Source organism: Vigna angularis, chromosome 9 (genome assembly GCF_016808095.1).
Source record: "Vigna angularis cultivar LongXiaoDou No.4 chromosome 9, ASM1680809v1, whole genome shotgun sequence".
Classification (NCBI taxonomy): domain Eukaryota; kingdom Viridiplantae; phylum Streptophyta; class Magnoliopsida; order Fabales; family Fabaceae; genus Vigna; species Vigna angularis.
The window spans coordinates 22,414,965-22,438,961 of record NC_068978.1 but is presented as its reverse complement, the minus strand read 5'-3'; the positions used below and the strand labels follow the sequence as shown (position 1 = coordinate 22,438,961).

General features: G+C 36.8%; 1 protein-coding gene across 3 annotated transcripts; it reads left to right on the top strand.

Annotated features, from left to right (window-relative positions):
- Positions 1–4,643: 4,643 nt before the first annotated feature.
- Positions 4,644–14,007, top strand: LOC108346217 (phosphoserine phosphatase, chloroplastic). Of its 3 annotated transcripts, none has more exons than XM_017585231.2 (8): positions 4,644–4,775; positions 4,857–5,208; positions 5,308–5,440; positions 5,548–5,655; positions 12,245–12,338; positions 12,760–12,909; positions 12,988–13,041; positions 13,644–14,007. In XM_017585231.2, the coding sequence occupies exons 2-8, from the start codon at positions 4,986–4,988 to the stop codon at positions 13,767–13,769; spliced, it is 888 nt and encodes a 295-aa protein (XP_017440720.2). In that variant the 5' UTR covers positions 4,644–4,775; positions 4,857–4,985; the 3' UTR covers positions 13,770–14,007. The 3 variants fall into 3 exon arrangements, with proteins under 3 accessions (XP_017440720.2, XP_017440721.2, XP_052724553.1); XM_017585232.2 differs by having other exon boundaries at positions 4,737–4,863; positions 4,977–5,208; XM_052868593.1 differs by having other exon boundaries at positions 4,758–4,856; positions 4,977–5,208.
- Positions 14,008–23,997: the final 9,990 nt, after the last annotated feature.

Sequence of the window (23,997 nt, the reverse complement as noted above, 5' to 3'; positions counted from 1 at the left end):
TATTTTACTTTTAAAATTTATAATTATATTCTTAAATTTAATTAATTATCTAGAATAAAATTATAAAAATTATTTATTTTTTATATTATTTCTTTTAATGATTATGATAAAAAAAGTAGTATCTTTCCATTCGTACATATGAAGAAAATTACCATGTCATCATTTCACTTCTCATATTAAATAATGGATCCTGATATTTTGACACCAAAATTTTGACACATTTTTTATAACGCGAGTTGTGACCATTTGATTGGTTCAAATTTCTTTTTGTTTTATTCTGAAATTGTGACGTTGAAAATGCTGAAAGTTAAAGAAATTTGGGATTCCAAATAACTCCTTGTCTTGTTTCATTAGAAATCACCGTTCTCTTTCTTAATTGTCGTTCACGATCTTCGTTGTACCTCTTCGTTTTGGTTTTCGGTGTTCGTCTTCGTTGTAGTTGTGGTTGTCCGTTGTCGGTGTGGTTGTATGTTTTCGTTGCATCTCTTGGCTTCGGTGAACGTTGTCGTCTTTGTTTAGTGTATTTTGCGAAATGGCAAGTTCAGGTAACCATGGTCCTTCGACAAGCAAGGTAAATGTGTTTTTCCTCCATTGTGTTGATTGGGTTTTCGGTTTGGATTTTGGGTTTTCGTTGTTATGTTAAATTTTGTTGTTATTATCGTTTTAGGACTTATAAGTTTTGGTAATTTTGTTTGTCGTTGATGCAGTTGAGGGTTAGTCACTCATTTTCAACAAAGTATATTTCTACTTTGAACAAGCGTTTGTCAAAGGAGCATCGGTCACTGATTGCGGAGACTCCTTTTTAGTGGTTTTTAGATTTTGGTGGTAAAGTTAAAGTAGGTAGGAATATTTTGAGTGAGTTATTGGTAAAATGGGTGGATTCCAATAGTGGTTTTTTAACTGGAGATAAACTTGTGTCTATGAATGAGAAGGAATTTTGTTTAGGTTTGGGGTTGAGTTCAGATGGTCAAAATATTAACTTAAGGGAAGAATTGGGAAGAAATACATCTTTGAAATACTTAGGCAATGGAACAAAATATTTGAATTTGGTATACAAATATTTGATGAGAAAACATAAAAGAAAGATATCTCCTTCTCATTTTTGTAGCTTGTACATATTGGTAGGGATATGTGAGATATTATTTCCACACCGTAGCGGAAGAGTGTTTCCCATAATGTTTGAAATTGTTGATAATTTAAGTGGTTTGGGTAATTATTGTTGGGGTAATTTAGTGTATCGTTATTTGGTACGTAGTTTGTGCAAAGCTTCATATGCTTTAAAGAAAGGAAAAGGTACACGCAATGTTTATGTTGATGGTTGCGTTTACATGCTGCAGGTAATTTAGATTTTTTGAATTAAAATGTCCCTTTTTTTTTAAGTAGTGGGTTGGTTTATGTTTTTGACTAAATGATAAGATGAACATTTTTTTGAGGTATGGTTTTGTGAGAATTTATGTCCTCCCAAAGGTCGAATAGAGAAATTCCCACGAATATTGCATTGGATGAATATAAATTTGGGAGACAAATTTGTGAAAGGAGTTATGGAGACGGGTGTGGTATGTGGTTTATTGTTTGAGTGTTGTATGTTATGATATATTCACTGAACTTCTATATTATGATATGTATTGTTGAATTTCAGGTTCATCATGATGTTGATGTTTCAATGATGGATAAGAAGGATGAGAAGGATGACCAAAGAAGACCAAAAATGAAAGATAACCAACCAACACCAAAGAAGTTACAAAAAAGAAAACGCAGAGAAAGTTTTATGAAAGCTTTAGACGAGCAAGAAAATCTAATTGCAGAACTTAAGAGGAGGGTTGTTGTCTTGGAGGCAGAGTTGGTCGAAGAGAAAGCTAGAAGAAGAAATGAACATGGTGGTGGAGAGAGTGTGCCATGTGAAGAACCGTGCATGAATAGTGAATTTTTTTCCACTACTGGAGGAATGTCCGACAATCCACCTTCAATGAATACGTATGCGAGGATGAGGTCACGAATGCGTTACAAGAGCAGAATGCTTAGGACTCCTTACACTGGATTTCTTAGAATTAAAAATGAGTGATATTTATAAGTTTGTCAATTTCAATACAAACACGAGGATGCTTCTTCATCTTAATGTCCTGAGATGCTGCAAGTTTGTCATCTTCATGTGGTGGTTCTTCATCCCCTGCTTCTTCATCCCCTGCTTCTTCATTATAGGGACCTCCATGTTGTTCATCATCTCCACCAACATCTTCTTCATCGCCTCTACTTGCAGGTGCTTCCTCTGCACCACCAACACCTTCTTCATCATGACCAAATTCAAATTCTTCATTAAAGATTGTAGTTTGACGAATGTCAATTAACTCCCGCGTAATAACTCCAATCTTTGCATTCAGTGTCATAATATCATGATTGTTTTTCCTCATTCTCTCTTCAGCACCTGCTAACCACGTGTCATCATTAGAGCTTTCATCATCTCTTTCCTGAACCCAAGATCGTTCAGGCATCGATCCTTCACCCATCCCTCCATCATCCATGTGGAATGCAGCACGGATTTCAGCCACTTCACAATCTTCCTTACTTACATACCACTCCAAATTTAACTATACCATACACAAAGAACCAAAGTAATCAAATAAGAACATCATTATCTAAAACAAAATTATAACAAATGTTCAAACACTTACATCTTCGGTCTTAAAAATATTATCAATTTCTTTTGTCGTTGCTGTATAAGGGAACCATCGCAATATGCGCGGGAACCTCCTATGAGAGTAATGACTATGCAAAGACAGTCTTTCAATCGCCCAAGCCTTAAAATATGAAAATAAATAGTTACCCAAATTTCACAATGTTGTACATTCCATTTACTAAATTAATTATAAATCATGTCACCTGCAACACGACCACATTGCCACTAAGACTGAGTGAGCGGGCGATTCCTCTAGACATTATTTTCTTCATGCATTTATTTAAATTTTGCACAATATGTTTATGTACACCAGTCGCCCAATCGTATAGACACAAACTATCTAACTCATCTAACACTTGACAAGGCATGTTAAAAATATACTTAGACTTCCTAGGAAAATAAAATGAAAACAAACACACTAATATATATAACCTACACACTACATCAACCTCTATGTTTTCATCCCGGACAACCAAACAAAACATGTCCATGGCCTCCTTCAATGTAGTGGTTTTTGGATTAAACATATCACCAACCACTTCAACAACTGATTCGTCAAAAGGGATCTCTAAACCACCTATATCTAAACCTATGGTCATTAACACATCAAGAACACTAAATGGGACCAATTCTTGACTAACTATAAAACTGACATCATGCTCAATCCATCGTTGGACCATCATCTTCAATAATTTCAAATTCACCTCCAAGGGCTCCACAATGTGCAAACACCACCTAAAATGAGTCATCCTAATGCGCTCTACATGAGCATCTCCTACTAACCTATTCATTTCAACAATGCTCGATGATTCCATTGAGATACGAAGGCGCCACTACAAAACAATAACAAATATTTATTATTCACTATACAAGCTAAATATCATCACTATAAATAACAAATTACATTTCATCTTACATTTGCTTGTTCGGATGCCATTGGACCTGCAATTATAACATAAACAAAACAACAATGTTCGACAACATCGTTAGGGTTTGCCAAAGAAATAAAGGTCAATGATGGAAAAGATGGTTAGAATTCATGCAGTTCTACTTACCAAAAAACACCACGACAGTGAGAACGCCAATGCTCGACAGCGTCGTCCAACCGGGCTTCAATCCTGCACAACACCTATGTCCAAGAAAGCGACAACGAACAAAACCAAATATCGATTACAGAGTCTCGTTTTTAGGGATAAAACACGAGAGAGGTGAGAGTACTCAGAGAGACAAAGGAATGCCACAAAAGAGAGAAGGCGAGAGGTGAAAAGAGAGAAGGCAAAAGGTGAAAGAAGAATATGGTAACCGCTAAAATGAAATTTCGTAATTTATCTTTCCAATTATACCCTCCGTGATGAAATACCTATTCATTCTTTATTTAAATTTAAAGGTTTAATCCTTTTCGACATCCCTATTTATATACGAATGTCTCAATTGAGTCCTCGTTTTTTAAAGTGTATCAAAATGGTCCCTAATTTTGAAAATTGATATCAATTGAGTCCTTTCCGTTAAGTTGGCTGGACGGCGTTAAAAAAAAATTGATGAGTGGATGCTGAGATGACGAACGAACGCTCGTCCACCAGCGAACGAACGCTCGTCCACCAGAGAACGAACACTCGTCGACCTCTTACTGCTGGACGACTGTTCGTTCCACACTGGACGACCGTTCGTTCGGTGGTGGACGAGCGTTCGTTCGTTGGTGGACGAGCGTTCGTTCGCTGGTGGACGAGCGTTCGTTCGTCATCTCAGCATCCACTCATCAATTTTTTTAAGGCCGTCCAGCCAACTTAACGGAAAGGATTCAATTGATATCAATTTTTAAAATTAGGGACCATTTTGATACATTTTAAAAAAGGAGGACCCAATTGAGACATTCGTACATAAATAGGGATGTGGAAAAGGATTAAACCTTATTTAAAACAACAGCCAATGGACAATCGTCAAGAGACATTGTAAAAAATGTGTTAAAAAATTGGTGTTAAAGAAGCGTTTTCGTTTCATAATACCCACTGTTTTTTTTTTCCACAAAAATCGTGATTTGGAACATTGTTGCCAAAACAAGAAAACAACGTCAATCGAACAAATTAGAAAAGAAAGAAACATAGTTAGTTGATTAACATATTCTGAGATTGAAAGTTTTCAGCCACCAACCCTCTGTCGTTTCATTCATTTCCTTCATCTGCAGGTACTCGGTAATATTCGTGCACCCTCGCATCATGCCCTTTGATCCTAAAATATAGCAGCCTTCATCCTCTGATGGGTTTTTGATAAAGCAACCGTTTTTGTCACTGGATTTGGAAAACAGCTAGTTCCCATGGAGGGGTTGGTGAGTTCTGGGATCAACACCATTCGTGTTTTTGGTGTTACAAAGCACCAATCTCGTTTTCTTCCTTCATCAACGCTTCATCTGAGGAGTGATAGAGTGTGTGGAATTAGAATTGGGGTTGAGGAGAAGAAGAAGAAGCCGTGTTTCGTTATGGCTGCATCTGTTGGGGGCTCCAAAGTGGGCCATTTTGAGAACACACTCCCGTCCAAAGGTTATTATGATATATAACTTATGTGCATTACATGTTTATGATGTTATTTCCTTCATGATTTTAGGGAACAATAAAATAGTGATGCTTTTTTGATGATAGAGGTTCTTGAGCTTTGGAGAAAGGGTGATGCTGTTTGCTTCGATGTGGATAGCACTGTGTGTTTGGATGAAGGGATTGATGAGATTGCTGAGTTCTGTGGGGCTGGAAAGGCTGTTGCAGAGTGGACTGCTAGGTTGGATTGTTCAACTGGGTCTTTGTTAAAATTGAAATGTTTTTGTTTTTATTTGAGACTTTTTGTTGTTGTTTATGGTATATCTGATTCAGTGTTGGATTTCGTAGAGCGATGGGTGGTTCTGTTCCGTTTGAGGAAGCCTTGGCTGCTAGGCTGTCTTTGTTCAACCCCTCTTGGTCTCAACTTCAGAATTTTCTTAAGCAAAAGCCACCAAGGTGTGACTCAGGGAGACTGAATGGTTTTTTGTGTTTCCAATGTTTGTTGTCTTTTTGCGGATTTAACGTACTTGATTGATTAATGTATGAACATTTTGCTTTTGATTAGGCTTTTCACTGAAAAAAGTAACCAGGACAGTTTCTTGTGAATTTCCCAGTTCTTCTTGCCTTAGGTTTTCTTAATTTGTTAGAAGGGGAGTGTTGGTGTGATGGTTAGATTTATTGCCTTGTGAATAGGAGATCACAGGTTCTATTAGTGGAATGAGCCTCTTGTAAGTGCAAGGTAAGGCTTTCTACACTAAACCTGTTATGTGTCTGATCCTTTCCAAGACTGTGTCCATTGCAAGAGCTTTATAGCATTAGGTTGTACTCGTAGACTTTTAATTTGACAGCATTGAAAGGATTTGGTTTTAGCTTTTTGTGTGAGTTTTGCTACAAATCAGGAACATTTTTTGAGAGAATTCAGCCTGAAATTTACCAAGACTCAAATACTGGTTAAAACAAAGTGCAAATTAGTTCTGTTCTGACAAAAAAATTCTGGATGTGGTACTTTTCCTTATATAATTAAACATCCTTGTGATGGAAAGACCTTATCACAGTATCACTGTATCTTTAACACTGCAGCTTATGTACTTGTGCTGTGTTTTTTTGTTAGTGGAAGAGAAATGATGTTAGTTTTATCGTATAGTCTACCTATGATAGGTTTCTGATAAAGAAACCTATTCAAGATCCTCTGGAAACAACACTTAGGCGCCAAGAAGACAAAAAAGAAAGCAAACTGTGTTGTATATTATTCACAAAGTCCAGTCTGTACACTCACACTAACAAGGGCTTAACCCCTTCAACAGGCTTGATCCTGTTTAACTACAACTGCCAAAAGTCCCCTCAGCAACTAACCCCTCTACAATTTATATTCTCCAATTCCCGCCCTACCCAACTGTTATTACAGTTGGGTTACTCAACTAACTCATTAACTCATTCTTTTCCTTCTCTCATAAACCTTCCAACTCTTCTCATTCCTAACATTGCCCTCTGCCTGAAGTTCAACCTTGCCCCCAAGGTTGAAATCGGGGTACTGCTCTCTGATAACCACTTCATCCTCCCATGTTGCTCCTTCTTGTCCTCCATCCTGCCATTCAATTAACAGTTGGGGCACATTCTCCTCTCCTCGTTGTGTGACTCTTCTCCCTCGAACATTGATGGGCCACCAAGATGGTCCGTCAGCCTGCAATTCTGGAGGCAATTCCTTCTCTACCTGCTGCTCCCCTATAGCTTTCTTCAGTTGGGACACATGAAATACAGGGTGTATGCGTGCTGTCTCTGGTAACTGGAGTTTATAGGCCACTGCTCCCACTCTTTTGATCACCTGAAATGGGCCAAAAAATCTGGCTGCTAATTTCGGATGAAGTCTGGTTGGCATAGAAGTTTGTCGATGGGGCCTGATCTTCAAGTATACCCAGTCCCCTCCTCTTCTTGTTGGCCTGTGTTACCATCAACTCTTGTGCCCTCTCCAAGTGGAACTTCAGTTGTCGGAGAGCTTCATCCCGTGTTTGCAATTCCTGATTCATTGCCTCCACCAAAGATTCTCCCGGTATAAATCGTTGCAGGGATGGAGGTGGTCTCCCATAGACTGTTTCAAACGGTGTGCACCGAATTGCTCCCTGATAACTGGTATTATACCAGTACTCAGCCCAAGGTAGGACCGTCATCCATCCTCTAGGCTGCTCTGAACAAAAACATCTAAGGTATCCCTCCAAAACACGGTTCAGAACCTCTGTTTGGCCGTCGGTCTCTGGGTGATAAGCGGTACTCATATTCAGTTTCGTGCCCTGCCCTTTAAACAGCTCCTGCCAAAAATTGCTGAGAAAAAGGGGATCCCGATCACTCACTATTGATCTCGGAATGCCATGCAACTTGACTATTTCTTTGATGAATAATTCTGCTACCATTTTAGCTGAATACGGATGCTTGAGTGGTATAAAATGACCGTATTTACTTAAGCGATCTACTACCACTAATATAGCATCATATCCCTGAGATTTTGGAAGCCTCACTATAAAATCCATGCTTAACTCTTCCCAAATGGCATTTGGAATAGGCAAAGGTTGCAGCAACCCTTGAGGAGAAGAGGACAAATACTTGTGCTGCTGACACACCAAGCACCCCGCCACATACTCCGTTACCCTCCTCTTCATATCAACCCAGTATAAAGATTGAGCCAACCTCCGATATGTCCTGTAAACACCCGAATGTCCCCCTGTTTGTGTAACGTGGAACTCTGCCATTAATCTAGGAATCCACGTGGAATTGGCCGCCAAAACTAACCTTCCTTTATAGTGTAACCTGTCCTGCTCCAGGGTATAAGCTGGATGGGTATTTGGATCCCTTCTCAAATCGTCCATTACCCTTTTCAACTTGTCATCTTCCTCCACCTCCCTTAAGATCTCACCAAAGTCCTGCCAATACGGCCTGGCCATTACTCCCAACTCTGCAACATCTTCCTTGTCTCCCTCCTCCCTCCTTGATAGTGCATCCGCCGCTTGGTTGGTAGCTCCTGCTTTGTACACTATCGCAAAATCATATCCCAACAATTTAGCAATCCAATTTTGTTGGTTTTGAGTAGTTATCCGCTGCTCTAACAAATGGCGAAGGCTTCTCTGGTCAGTGTGCACCACAAATCTTTGCCCTAGTAGGTAAGGCCTCCAGTGCTGTATGGCCAATACCAAGGCCATCAACTCTTTCTCATAGATGGATTTGCTCAACGTTCCTTCTGATAGTGCCTTACTAAAGTAGGCAATGGGTCGTCCCTCTTGAGTCAACACTGCCCCTACACCCATGCCCGAGGCATCACATTCTATATGAAAGGGTTGGTGGAAATCTGGTAAAGATAACACTGGAGCTGTCGTGATAGCTTTCTTCAACTGTTGCATAGCTTCTTTAGCCTTTTCATTCCATCCGAATTTCCCTTTTTTTAATAATTCCGTCAGGGGCTTGGCAATCTTCCCATAGTCTTTCACAAACCTCCTATAATACCCTGTCAACCCCAGAAACCCTCTTACTCCTTTGACTGTTTTCGGTCTGCTCCACTCAGTCATAGCCCTCACCTTCTCAGGGTCCATCTCTACCCCCTGACTTGATATTGCATGCCCCAAGTACCTAATTATGGTTCGCCCAAATTCGCACTTCTTTCGGTTTGCCACCCAGTGGTTCTGCTCTAGAGTATCCAACACCACGGTAACATGTTCAAGGTGCTCTTTCCAAGTGGCGCTGTAAACCAATATATCATCGAAGAATACCAAAACACACTTCCTTAAATACGGCTGAAAAAGGTTGTTCATGGCATTTTGGAAAGTAGCCGGGGCATTTGTAAGGCCGAAGGGCATTACCATAAATTCATAATGCCCTTGGTGTGTCCTAAAGGCCGTTTTCTCCACATCTTGCACTCCCATACGGATTTGATGATAACCGGCCTTCAAGTCGATCTTTGAAAAGTAACAGGCCCCCCTCAACTCATCCAATAGCTCCTCAATCACCGGTATTGGAAATTTATCTGGTACTGTGGCACGATTCAACGCTCTGTAATCGACACAAAACCTCCAACTACCGTCTTTTTTCTTCACCAATATCACCGGGCTCGAATAGGGACTGTGGCTGGGTCTAATCACCCCTGTTTTGAGCATTTCCTGGACTTGTTGCTCGATCTCCTCCTTCATCACATGTGGGTACCTGTAAGGTCTAACATTAACCGGATCTATGCCCTCTTTGAGAGGTATGTGATGCACCATGCCACGATCAGGAGGGAGCCCCACTGGATCCGCAAACACTTTGTCATACCTGCTCAACAACAACTCCAACTCCCTTCCTTGGCTTTCTGTCACAAGCTGACATTTTTCCCTTCCTTCTTTTGACTCTAAGTAACCACACTCCCAGATCAGCAACCACATCTCTGCCTCAGCCATTTTCAGCAAAGCCTCCGGTTCCACCATTTTCCTTTCTAAGGTTGGATCTCCTTGAATTCTCACCTTCCTCCCCAACTAATGATATGCCATTGTCAATTTACTCCAGTCCAAGGTCACTTCCCCTAATTTCTCCAACCATTCCACTCCTAATATTACATCCACCCCTCCTAACTCAAACAAGTGAAACTTCTCTACCACTTCTACTTCTCCCAACACAATTCTCACTTCCTCACAGCAGCCCCCTGTCTTCTTTTGATAACCGTCTCCCAAACTAACCCTGTAAGGTGGGGTCTCCACCACGGTCATTCCCATTTCTTCCACTAACTCCTGGCGTATAAAGTTGTGGCTAGCGCCACTGTCAATGAGAACCAACACTTCTCGACCCTCTATCCTTCCTTATAATTTCATAGTTTTTGGAGATGTTAACCCCCCTGCTGAAACAACAGATAACTCCATCTGGGACTGATCCATCTCATCTCTAGCTTCGTTCTCCTCTTCCTCCTCCTCTTCGGCTAGAATTAGCATCCTCAATCCTCTTTCAGGACATCTATGCCCAGGGCTAAAAGGTCCCCCACATCGGAAACACTTTCCCTCCTCTCTTCTTTTTATGAATTCCGAATAAGGTAAGTTTCGGACATTTCTTCCTCTTCCCTCTCCATTAGGCCTGGCAAACCCATTCCCTTGGTTTATCTCCCTCCTGACCGATCCCACGCTCTCTGCGGTTCCCCCTCGTCCTGATACCTCGCGACTGAATTCGCTTCTGGTAGCTACCCTCGCGGTTCCTCCCCACACATTGGCGCCCTTGGTCGACTGTCCCCCACTGACTTTGGATTGGGAGCACAACTTCTGTACGTCCCGGGCGATCCTCATAGCCGTCATTAGATCTTGCGGGTCATGGGGTCTCACGCAATCGCTTATTTCCTCTTGCAATCCCGCCATAAAATATCCCAGAAGCTGTTCCTCTGGAATTCCGGTCGTCTGCCCCACCAATACTTCGAAATCCCTAATATACTCGCTTACCGCGCCTCCCTGTTTAATGGCGGCCAGTCTCTCATAGACGGAGCCTCGACCTCCTTCTCCAAATCTGATCACCAACGCTCTCTTCAATCCCTCCCACGATCTGTTCCGGGTTTTTTCTCTCCAAAACCGAAACCAGTACGCAACATATCCTTCCATACTGATGAACGCCAACTGCACTTTCTCGTCCTCGGCCACCCCCTGCACTTCAAAAAATTTCTCCGCTCTACTTATCCAGATCAACGGGTCACCTCCTTCAAACCCCGGTAATTCTACCCGTTTCCTCCAATTGGGAGGGCATTCTTGATTTCCGTCTCGTCTCCGTTCTCGGTCTCCTTCGGCTCCGCCACCGTTGTCGTTCACGGACGACTCACTGGCTCTTTGGCGGTTTCCATTTGGATCGCGATTGCGGTCCCCCATCATCCTCACGATCGCCTGGATGTCTTGCCTCATCGCCTCGTAATTTTGTCTCAGTGCCCTCGTATCTGCCTTCGTCTCTGCCACTGCTTCTAGCTGTCCTTCCATCGCCACTACTCTTCCCTCCATTCCGCGCCCACTCTTCTCCTTCAATTGGGATCCGGCAGGTCGGACCAATTGATAGGTTTCTGATAAAGAAACCTATTCAAGATCCTCTGGAAACAACACTTAGGCGCCAAGAAGACAAAAAAGAAAGCAAACTGTGTTGTATATTATTCACAAAGTCCAGTCTGTACACTCACACTAACAAGGGCTTAACCCCTTCAACAGGCTTGATCCTGTTTAACTACAACTGCCAAAAGTCCCCCCAGCAACTAACCCCTCTACAATTTATATTCTCCAATTCCCGCCCTACCCAACTGTTATTACAGTTGGGTTACTCAACTAACTCATTAACTCATTCTTTTCCTTCTCTCATAAACCTTCCAACTCTTCTCATTCCTAACAACCTACCAAACCAATTTTGTCTGTTTGACATATCCATCCATGTCTGAAACAGATAAATGGACAGATTCAAGAGATTTGGTCACTCTCCCCCAGGATGCCCATGTAATTTCTAGCTCAACCCTTTTCTAGCAGTAGTGGAATTTCTGAACTACGATGTATACTGTTGGAAGTCCCACATTAACTAGAGATAAGGTCAATTCATACTTTATAAGTGGGTGCAAACCTCACCCTACAAGCCGGTTATGTGGGGTTGAGTTAGGCTTAAAGTTCACTTCTAACATATACTTTTCCCAACTGATGCATATTCAGTCACATTATGCAATTATATGTTTTCGTTTGACCCCTAACAAAAAAATGCTGCATGGTTTCTCGAGCAAGAAATTGTATTCCTCTGTATTCAAATTGTTCTTAAGTTATAATACAATTATGGAAAGAAACTAGAATCTATACACGATAAAATGAAAGAGGCGTAGAGAAATGACACTCTATGAAAGAGATTTATTGACTTATCATCCCTACTTAGCTTAATCTTTGATGAGACAAATGATTGATATTTGAACACTAAAGCTTGACTGGTCACTTTCTTTCTCTTCACCTTCAAATCCTCATTTCTCCCACGAGTATCTTGACATGTGTTTAGTTCAGACAGATTTGGAATAATGTTTACGATTCTATTTCTTAATGTGCAGGCTTTCCCCTGGCATAGAAGAGTTAGTCCAGAAGTTAAAGGCTAATGGCATTGCTGTTTATCTTGTCTCTGGTGGCTTCCGTCAAATGATCAATGTACGAATAATAGTTGAAATTAATGGTTTTTCTGATCCACTTTGTGCTTGGGGAGAAATCAATTGTTTCTATGGCATGTTGTGAATTTGGATAAACATTTTTTCTTCTGTCACTGAAAATATTTCATAACTAGTTCATTCAGTCATTGAATGCCCGTAATCTTGAAGATCACCACACATGTCTCTTGCAGAATACATCTATATTTTACTTCAGATTCTGGAATGAATGTGAGAGAGGGTTGATGCATTCTGGAATGGATATAATTAGCATCTATAGTCTGTCTTCTAATGCTCTTCCCATTCAAATGATTTTTGTCATGACATTCAGAGTTGTATGCTGTGCTTTTACATTTGACATGTTCTATGAATAAAGGGTAATGGATTAGATACTTTGTTTTAACTCCTGCACTCTTCTTATGAAGCCTGTTGCATCAATACTTGGAATTCCAGAAAGCCATATTTTTGCCAATAACCTACTTTTTAAGAGCTCTGGAGAGTTTCTGGGGTTCGATACAAGAGAGCCTACTTCAAGGAGTGGAGGAAAAGCTGTTGCTGTCCAACAGATCAAGAAGGTTCAGGCAGTACTCACATGTGAATTTTTTTTTCTTGAACTACTTTCATTGCTTAAAGCTGATCAAACTGATTTCCAGGCTCATGGTTTCAAAACTTTAACCATGGTGGGGGATGGTGCTACTGATATGGAGGTAAGAAAACGTATTTCCTGGTTATTTTATGGAAAATCTCATTTCCAACTGATTAGGCATTTTGTTTTTCTAATCTGAAACAACCTATCTCAACACTATATTGGCATCTGACACATAACAATGTTATAATCATTGTTTTTTCTCTCTGTAGATTTCACACACAATTGACCAAAAATAATGTTGACTTTTTATTGGTAAACAAACTTTTTTTAAACAGGATTAAATATGTTCTTTTTCTCTTAAAACTGCTAAAAGAATTGTATTTTCCCCCAAAACTAAATTATAAAGTATTTTGTGTATGCACCTTATGAAAGTTGCGTAAAACATCTTTCCCAACAAACATAGTTTTACATTACACTATAACCTTCACATGTTGTTTGTTGGAGAGAATGTTTTACATGACTTTCACAAAATATAAAAGTGCAATACTTCATAATTTAGTTTAAGAGCAAAACACAATCTTTTATGATAATTTAATGATAAAAAATATTTAACCCTTTTAAATATTTTTATCAAAATTGTTGTGTCATTGTTAGTTATTTCCTGTTATACCTTATTCATATGTGATAGTAATTGTGTGCTGTTTATGAGCCCACTTTTAGGCTCGTCAACCAGGTGGTGCTGACTTGTTCATTTGCTATGCTGGTGTTCAACTTCGAGAATCTGTTGCTGTGAAAGCTGATTGGCTAGTTTTCAATTTTAAAGACCTTATAAATTTGTTGGGGTAATTTTTCCTTTTTCTTTTTTCTTTTTTGTTTTCATTTGTTTTCTTCTGAGCCGGCGTGAGAAGTTTCCAATATGAAGAGGATTGGGATGTTGTCACCATCTCACTGTTTGAAATTTTTAGACTTTATTTAATGCATAACATATATTTGGCTATGGTATTATTCTCTGTAGTTGCTTTTCAGCTGCAGACCTTTAGGATTACAAAAGAGTGAGAAATCGAATAAAAAAACATTTGGTGTCTTTTCTTTCTAGTTGTCATCAAATTTTGTCCTTGCTAAATTAGATTTATTATTCTTTTGTCATTTTTAATTCTAATTGCTTTATTTCATGGTTGTTATTTTATTTGTGCAAATGTTCATGTTGCTATTGTTAGAAGTATAAATGCACTTCAACATTATGTTGCCAAGCTTATCTTAATGTCTTTTGGTGATGGGATTTCACAATTCAAAGGAAATTAAAATGCATTGAATTTTGATTGTTTACTTTTCAAATTAATTGAAATTTATGTATCTTTGATTGAATATTTCAATTATCACTAAATAAATGTATATTTTAATATTAAAAATCACTTGATGGTATTTTTTGGTCATGTTGAGATTATTTTTTGATTAAATTTCATTAAGATTTTTCTAGTTTATGTTGATAAAGGATTTTCTTTTTCAATTGATTTGGTTGACACTATTTTTTATTGGTGTCAATTATAATTATTTTGACTTGTATGAGTTAGAGAGATAAATTAACTACAAATAACTTTGATAAATATCAAGAAAAAAAAGTATGGATGAATTAGTTGAAAAATACTATCATCGGTATTAGTTGAGAAAGCTTTAATTAATGTTGATGGAAAAATAATTTTGGTCTAAATTGATGGAAAAATAACTTCAACAATGTTAATCGAAAAAATAAATATCCTGCATCAAGGTCGATTGAAAATTAACTTGCACATATTAACAAATAGTCTTATTGATGTTATAATTATCTTTGTTTATATCAATGGAAAAATGGCTTTGGCAATGGATGATGACATTTTGTCCAAAGCTAAACTAGCAAAGTTTAGACCTAACTTAAGTCAATGACACTTGATTGAGGTTGTGTCCATGAGAGAAGATTAAGATAAATAATCACATCTGATAGGGAAGGGACTATCAAGAATTTCAAATTCGTATATTTTTAAATATTTATATTGTATTATTAAGTAAATAATATATGTACAATAATAGTATTAAAAAATATTTGAATGTTATGACAATTTTATACAAAATATTTCAAAATAATGTTACTTTTAAAAATCAATTAATAATTATATTTTTTTAAATAATTAATATATATTATATTATAAAGAATAAAATGACAATAAAAATTGTAACATTTGGGATGTTACGGTTACGAACAAAAAAATTTAAAATGTTAAAACATATTATCATTCGGAAATCCAAATTCAATAAATCTTTACAAAACTGAACCATAATTTCAATTGATTACAAAATAAAATTACCAATAAAATATTTTATTTAAAATAAATTCGTAAATTTTTCAATTCTTTTAATTTGCTCGTTGTGTTATACCATATCTGAATTATCTGCATGATCATATGCTCCTGTATAATGATTATCGCAAGTAGAAATCACAACCATAAACATACGGGTGAACTAACTAAGGATCAATTATAATAAACATAATATAACTAACAAATGTTAAACGTTCATCACAATAATAACACACCAACAACTTAAATACAACAACCCATCATCATCACAACTTAGTGGTCTATTTTTCCTACATTACCACACCACCTAATCATCATAACTAATTCATTACGAGTCACACATTACCCTCTTCCCGTATCACATGACCAAAAGAGAACATCTTTCCCGCATCACATGGCTAAAAGAAAACATCTTTCCCGCATCACAGGCCGAAGAGAACTACATCCTACTACGAGTATATAAGCTACCTAGTTAGTCTAAAGATCAAAACTAAAATTATACATGAGATAACTTGTGATTTAAGCATCTAAAAGGAGAATAGACTTATTTATTCTTCTTTCTTTTAAGTCTAAGCTATGTGAAGTCTCACATTACTTGCACCTTAAAGAAGAGAAGAATATATAAGCTTCTTTACAACCAAACAAAGAGAAAGAAACTAGAAACTAGAATAGAAAAAATACAACCCTAAGAAAAACCTATGATATTCCTTTTGTGCTTCTTGTCACTCTTTAAACTCTTCATTCTTACCCTATCTATGATCATATCACTACTTCAATGGATCACTTGCATTAAGACCATGACTCTATAAGTAGCCAGAGCCTTAGATCTATTCCTAGCATCTAAAAGTAGAAGGAAAATCAGTTGGACCACAACTTGAAATCAGTTCACACTCAATCCCAAGCCAGTGAAATAAAATGAGTGATTAGTTAATCCAATAGTGAATACAAAAGAATTCACAAATATGTAATAAAAGCATACTTTGATAAATAAAATAGTACCAACAAGACAGTTCCAAATGGTTACATCTTTGCTTCGACACTTTAAGAGATTTAGCTCCTCATAATAGATGAAAATGTTACAATCCAAGGAGGATTCATAATCTCTTAAGACCTCTAATAACGTTCTTTAAAATTACAGAGAAAAATGTCTAAGAAACTCTTTAAAAAATTTTGTCCCAAGAGTATGTCCAGAAGTCCTTAAAATAGAGGAGCAACTCTATTTTTATAAAATTTCCAAGGCGTGGCTTCAACGGTGCAAGTATGGCTTCAACTACAGAGGTTTTCTTCCAAGGTGGGTTTTCTTTGTGGCTTAGGGCTCATGCTTTTGATGTTGTAGCCCCTGAGATAAGATCTTTGAGAATGAGGCTTCGTGGCTTAGCCTCAGGTTCAATGTTTGATGTTTCCCTTCAAGGTGGGTTTTCTCGTGTGGCTCAAGCCTCAAGATCCTTGCTCAGCCGCACCAATGTCATATTTGCTCAAAATTGCTTGGATTTCATCCACTTCCTTTATTTTTCCACTTCAACTCTCTATAATGAACAAAATCTACAAATAAGTCAAATTAGGGTGACTTCTACAAATATTTGACATAATCAAAACAAGATAAGCCTTAAATTGATCTCAAAATTAACTTATATTGGAGATTTATCACATGGGAGAACAATGCTCCCAGTAGAGACTCCAATTAAAATCTTAAGGAAGAAACAAACTTATGTTTGATGATTGGCTTAGCATCCTCTATAAGTAGTGTAAGTAGTTTTGACTCCAATAATGATGAAAATAAATATTATTAATTGCTTGATGCATTTCAAGAACTACATGAGGAAGTTAGAAAATTGCAATATCAAATAATAGGCACAAAGGGAAAAATAGGTGGTTGGAAAATAGAGTAAAATAACTATAAGAAGAAAATGAAAATCTGAAAACGATCCTGGAAAACTTAGAGAAAACTCATAAGAACCTTATTTGTGTTTGAAAGAAAAGTGCACCTAGAAAATTTCCGAAGACAACTAGAAAGAATTGCTTATCTAATGAAAACCCTCACTAAGTTCACTCTAAGCAAATCTAATCTTGATGTTGTCCTAAGCTCTCGAAGAAGTGTACTTAATAGAGAAGGCATAGGCTATACTAGTGAGATTAATCGATTAAAATCTAGAAATATTCTTATCATGAGAAAACCATCATCTATTACTTGCTTCTACTACTGTGAACATGGTTAGAAATCTAATTCTTGCTATTTTAAGAAATTTGGGGTTCCTAAGGGGAAGTTTCAATGGGTACCTAAAGTAGCATTACAATTCTCTAACATGAAAGGACCCAAATTTAACTAGGTACTTGCTTATTCTCTTTAATGTGTTTTGTAGTTAAGTCTTGAGGCTAAACAATTATATAGTATTTAGATAGTGGCTTCTCAAGACACATGACTAGAGATGCAAGAAAATTTAGCAAGATATCTTACAATGTCTATGGACATGTTACATATGGAGACAACAACACATGTAAAATTCTTGACCCTAGCAAGGTAAGAATTTCCTCTATTATTAAGAATGAAGTTGAGGGACTTAAACATAATCTCCTTAGTATTAGTTAGTTATGTGATAAAGGCTTAACATTAACCTTTGAAGTTAATCACTTCTAATATGATGTGCACAATCAAATGAGCTAATTTTCATTGGAAAAAGAATTATATAAACATGTGTGTGTGGTTGATTTCGAAAAACCATCTATTTTTTTATTCCATTGGATGTTTATTTGCTAAAAATTATGAACCTAGAATTTAGGATAAGAGACTAGCATATATTCATGTCACACCTAAATAAGCTTGTTTCAAAGAATCTAGTGTTTGATTTGCCTAAAATAAAGTTTGAAAAAGATAGACTTTGTGAAGCTTGCTAAAAAAAGGAAAACAGGTAAAAACACCATTTAAATCAAAATAGTGTGTCTCTACAATTAATCCCTAGAATTAATTCACATGGACTTATTTAAACCCTCTATGACCAAAAGCATAAGTGGAAATTATTATGCACTTGTTTTGGTTTACGACTTTTCAAGATTTACATGGACATTCTGTATCTCATTTAAAATTGACACCTTTAAAGTTTTTAAGAAATTTGCCAATGTTATTCAAAATGAAAAGCATTTGAAAATTAAATCACTTAGAAGTGATGATGGGTGAATTTCAAAATGAAGCTTTTGAAACCTTTTGTGCAAAATATTTCATTTCTCATAATTTTTTAGCTCCTAGAACACCATAGCAAAATGGTGTTGTAGAGAGGAAAAACATATAATTAGAATAGTTAACAATGACAATGTTGAATGAGACCTTTTGACAATACGCTTCAGTTTTCGAACCGAGACCTGTACTGCCGAGGTAAAAAGGTGAGAACTTTGGCCTCGGTTTCAACCGAGGTAATATGCCCAAAGTTTCTACTTTGGTTCTTCTGCACCCGAGGTAATAACATGGGTATATGACAGCGGTTCATACTAGAATCGATGCCAAAGCCCTTTATTTTTTTTTTTAAATCACGTGGTCTTATATGGAACGTTTAAAAAAAACCAACACGAACAAAAATTCCCAAAACCAGAACAATTAAAACCCTAATTACAAATCTCAAATTGCAAGAAAAGTTTGCAATCACAAAAACCCCAAATTTTCAATTCGTAATCCAAAACCCTAGCTCCAAAACGCACGAATCAGATTAAAAAAAAATCCCAAATTGGTATGAGGTCAAACGCAACTCCCTTCACTGCGAAGACACTAGAACATGAACCCTCGCGGAGGTGCCGCTGCTACCACATCGCGAGAAAGAAAGATGTGCCAAAGTTTTCGAAGTCGCCTCCCTTCCTACAAAAGTGAACCAACACTGAGAAGCGAAAAAGAGTCTTCCCTTCATGCGAAACAGGAACCAGAGTTGGAGAAGAGGAAAAGGAGGTTCGCCTCCCTCACTACAAGGCGAAACAAAACAAGAAGAAAAGAAAAAGATGAAGATGGGTGCTTCCCCCTTCTTGTGAAGCCGCGACAGAGGAGTGAAGAAGAGAACAAAACATTGGCGGAGAGAACCCCAAGGGCGAGAGAGAGCAACAATGCAATTTAAACCTAAATGAAGGCCTTTTGTCTAAAAATGCCTCTGTTCACGAAATTTAAGCCTAAACACATGTTATTACCTCGATTCTATAAAGAACCGAGGCCTAAAGTGCCTAGAAAAAAAATTCAAAAATTATATTAAATGGCATTTTTGCAATTTCAACGAACCTTTTTACCTCGGTTCCAAGGAGAACTAAGGCCATAGCCCCCTTCTGTCAGTTCAAACGTTAGAGTACAGAACGGAAATGTTAGTGGAGCAGAGAGGTTTTGGCCTCAGTTCTAAGAGTAACCGAGGCCAAAAAACCTGCATAGAGATATTTGTCAGCTGAAAAGTCTTTTCTTGGGAACTTTCGCAGGCTTTATTGCCTCGGTTGTCCTTGTAACTGAGGTTGTAGGTTCTTTATGGCTTCGGTTGAGATAGAACCGAGGCATATACTTTTCCAATAATTTCAAAAATGCCACCACTCTGTTTTATGCTTTGGGTTTTTGCCAACCGAAGCATAGTGGGCACGTTAGTACCCCCGTTTTTTACTAGTGATTGCATGTTATATACTAAATAGAACTTTAAAAAGATCCATTTTGAAACTCACACCTTATGAACTCTTCAAAGGAAGGAACCAAGTATCCAACACTTTAAAGTATTTGCTACAAGTGTTTTGTGCTTAACAATGTGATGGCATACCCTATTAGAATTTCAAGTGTGAGTCCTTGTCCCATTGATGAATGCATATTTGTTCCCTTATTTGACCTTTAATATTGGATTCTTAATTGGTTTTTGTACTTTAATAGAATGAGATATAAAAACATGTTAAAAATAGCTTTTTATTTTCATAAATGTCCTTTGGATATTTTAAGGTGCGTTAGGGCAGTTGCAGCTAAATTGAGCTTATTGAGGTGTGAAAATAAATTGGGTAAAAGGTCATGACACCTTAAAGATAAATTCAAGAATAGCAAATAATCAAGACCATAAGAAGTCAATACAAGCAGCACGAAAAAGTGAAGAAATTTGGCTAAGCCAATAAGAGGGAAGAGGTAACAAAAACTGGATCTTGTGGTTTTTTCTACTAAAAGGGCTTTGATAATTTATAAATGTTTATGATTAAAAAATAATTTGATGAAAATATATATTAAGATATTTTATTTTATATTGATAAAAAATTACCTTATTTAACTATATTAATAAATATCAAAAGATAATATCTACCATATCTTTTTTAATCTAGCAAATATCTTCTCAAATATTTTTAGATCTCCATGTTACCAATGAGGAGCATTGGTAAATTTTAAGATAAATTATTTTGATGATGCTGCAAGAAGATAAACTTGAAAAAGTTGTTAAAATTATTTTAAAAGCACTTTGTAGAATATAAATGTATTTGGAAAGTCTTTGAATATGTAATACTTAGAAAATCCCGTATCTTTAGTTAAGTTACGCATTTAATCGATTATGTGAAGCTATAATTGATTATCATGAGCACTCTTGAAAAAATCATTTTGCTCTGGAATAATCGATTATTCCTTCAAATAATCAATTATCAACTGGTCCTGATGAGAACTGCACAAGTCTCTGGAATAATCGATTGTTCCTTAGGATAATCGATTATCACTTTCTGAAAACCCTGTAACGGACTTAAATAATCGATTATCACTAAAAAAAATCGATTATCAGTGGCAATTGTAATCTATTTTTTCTAACACAGACTAGTTGCCTATATATATAGTTGTTCCAAAACCCTTAGTGGGTTAACTTTGAGCATTTTGAGAATACAGTTTGTCTGAGGAAGTTCCAAAAATCTAGTTAAAGAGGTTTGCCTGGTCTCGTGAATAGGAGAAGCTCGTGCTTTGTGGGTCAAAGGTCGGAGCGGTTCTCTTTGAGTTGGCAATGTTGTCATCTTCCGGTTCGTGTGTCGAAGGAAGATTTTATCTACACTGTTCCGGTTTGTTGGTCGAAGGAAAGTGTAGATTCTTGCTTCCGGTTCGTTGGTCGAAGGAAGGTTTTATTATTCTATTTTTTAACTCCATTATAATTTGTGAAACTGATTTTTAGTGAAAACGTTAATCACTTTTATAATGATTAACAACTAGACGTAGATTCTTTTGAATCGAACCAGGATAAAAATTATTGTGTGAATTTTTCTACTCCCTACACTCTTTACATTTTGCGCATATCAACTGTTCGATAAATTTTCTCTAAGAAAATCAATTTTCTAAAACGGATCATCTTAATACGAGTTTGACCGAACACGCGTTTCGCTATCTGTATTTCATTCCGTTGCGCGACTCTATAACAGTACCGATTGTTCCGACAATTGATATCAGAGCTTGCTTTGATATTCTTTCAAATTTTTGCGAAAATGGTCGGTCATCAAACTCAAGTGTATGTCGAAGGTGCTACCATCAACAGACCACCACTTTTTACTGGTGATAACTATGCATTCTGAAAAGTCAGAATGGAAATCTTTATGGGGTTTATTGACAAAGGCATCTGGGAAGCTATACTAAATGGTCCTTATATTCCTAAACGTACTATTGATGGTGTAGAAGTAGAAAAATCATATTTTGAATGGATTATTGAGGAAAACATAAGAGCCCAATTTCATATTAAGGCTCGAAATATAATTTTATCTACACTAACCGTTGATGAATTCTTCAAAGTTTCTCTTTATAAAAGTGCACAGGAAATGTGGAAATTTTTAAGACTCACTTATAATGAAGTCATAAATGTGGATAAGTTGACACTGTCTGATTCAAGCTCTACATCAAACTCCTCAAGCTCAAGCGATTCTAATGAGCAAGAAAATCTATGCTTGATGGCCAAAGATAAATCATCTGAAAGCGAAATCTTGGAGGAAAAGAAGGACTATCAAGGCTCCTCTTCAAGCTTCAAATGTTATGGATGTGGTGAAAGAGGCTATGTGAAAGCTAATTGTTCAAGCAACAAAAGAAGTAAAGAAAAAAAAGAAAAGAAAATTCACACAGAGAGGAAGGCCTACATTGCCTAGAACGATAATGACTCATGTAGCTCAAGTGTTTCAGATGAAGAAGCAAACCTATGTTTGACGGTTATTACTGATGACATTGCAAGCCAAGAAAGTTCCTCTAGCTTTGAAACTAGTGAGTTTGATTTGCAAAAAGTTTTTCTTGAATTGCTAAATGAATCTGAAAAATTGGATGTTGCTCATAAAAATTTGAAAAATGAGTTTAAGGAATTAAAATTGAAATATGAAAATGCATTAGATGAAGAAGTCATATTAAGAAATAAAGTTAACAATCTTGAAACTAAGTTGATTAAATCCAATGCAAATGAAAAACCTATTGAGTGTTTATCTTGTAAAAGTCACATGTTTAACATTGACATACTTGAAAATTTACTTTCTAAAGCAACCAAGTCTGTCTCACATGTTCAAAATGGTTTTAGAAAGAGCAATGTTAGAAACAAAGACATGCATCATCATAAAAAGTCTAAAGTTAAGAGAACTCGTAGAGTTTGGGTTGAAAAAGGAACAACTGTAAAAACCAAACTGCATGGTGATTGTTGCTTCTATTGTATGAAAAAAGGGACATACTTCAAACAAATGTAGAATCAAACATTTTGATGTTCCTAATGGAAACTGTACTTGGATTCCTATTATAAAGTAATTTGTCTCTAACTCCAAGGACCCAAATGAGATTGTGGGCACCAAACCTCTCTTGGATGGTTTTGCAGGTTAAGTTCTCAAAAGGAGAGGAGAGCTCCATGGTATTATGCTTTCGGAAATAATGATCTAAGACCGGGAAATGAATCCATCAAATGGCATTCAAAGCCTTGGTTCCAACTCCATGTGATTAAGCTAAGTGTTGTTTGAATTGTGTTGTTGCACTTTGTTCTGCTTATCTTTCTGATTTTCCATTATTTGATTACTGTTATATTCATTTAAATGAGTTGGTTGATAGATTTTCATTGGCATTTGTAGATGATTAAGTTATTTGATGATTGAATTGGCAATTCTATTTCAAAGATGTTTTCTGTGGAGATATATTTATATGCATGACATATGAGCTATGATTTTCTCTGCATAAGCTTGATTGGCAATGTGAAATCACAGCAAAATGGTCTTTAAAAGTATTTTGCAGAAACAACATTTTCTTGTTTGAGTAAATTTTCCAGTTTCCAATTCTGGTTTACCACTAGTTCATTGTTGAACCTCTTGCAATCATTTAATAGTGTCTTATTCAAGTTTTCTAAACTTTCCTTGAGACCAATTCGGTGTCCAGAAGTTATTTAACTCGCTATATCTAAAATTGATTGGTGGAGTTGTTTGAATTAACACATAATTGGATTTGGATAAGTGAATCTTGGAAACACTATTGTTTAGCATTAATCAGCTGTGATCACAAGTTCATTTCATTGATTTAAACATGTTCATGGTAAAGAATCTTGAGTTTTAACAGCCTTGTGTGTTTTCACTCACCAAACCATTTTTAGGTCGTTTGCTGATAACAAGTTGTTGGTTTAAATTGTTTATTTCTGATGTCTGTATGTTGCATCTATATTTGTTCAACATTGCAGCAAAAGCTTGGTACATGTGTGATTTCTAAAATAAAAAATTCAAAAGCCACTTTTAAATCATTCTAAAAAGTTGAAAGACCAATGCAAGCTCAATTTTAAAAAGGATGATCTTAA

Bases quoted from the DNA above. Each gene is read 5' to 3' on its own strand.
- LOC108346217 (XM_017585231.2), top strand. From the start codon at position 4,986: ATGGAGGGGTTGGTGAGTTCTGGGATCAACACCATTCGTGTTTTTGGT. The intron at 5,656-12,244 runs GTGTGACTCAGG...CTTAATGTGCAG, and splicing joins CTTAAGCAAAAGCCACCAAG to GCTTTCCCCTGGCATAGAAG. The intron at 12,910-12,987 runs GTTCAGGCAGTA...ACTGATTTCCAG, and splicing joins CTGTCCAACAGATCAAGAAG to GCTCATGGTTTCAAAACTTT.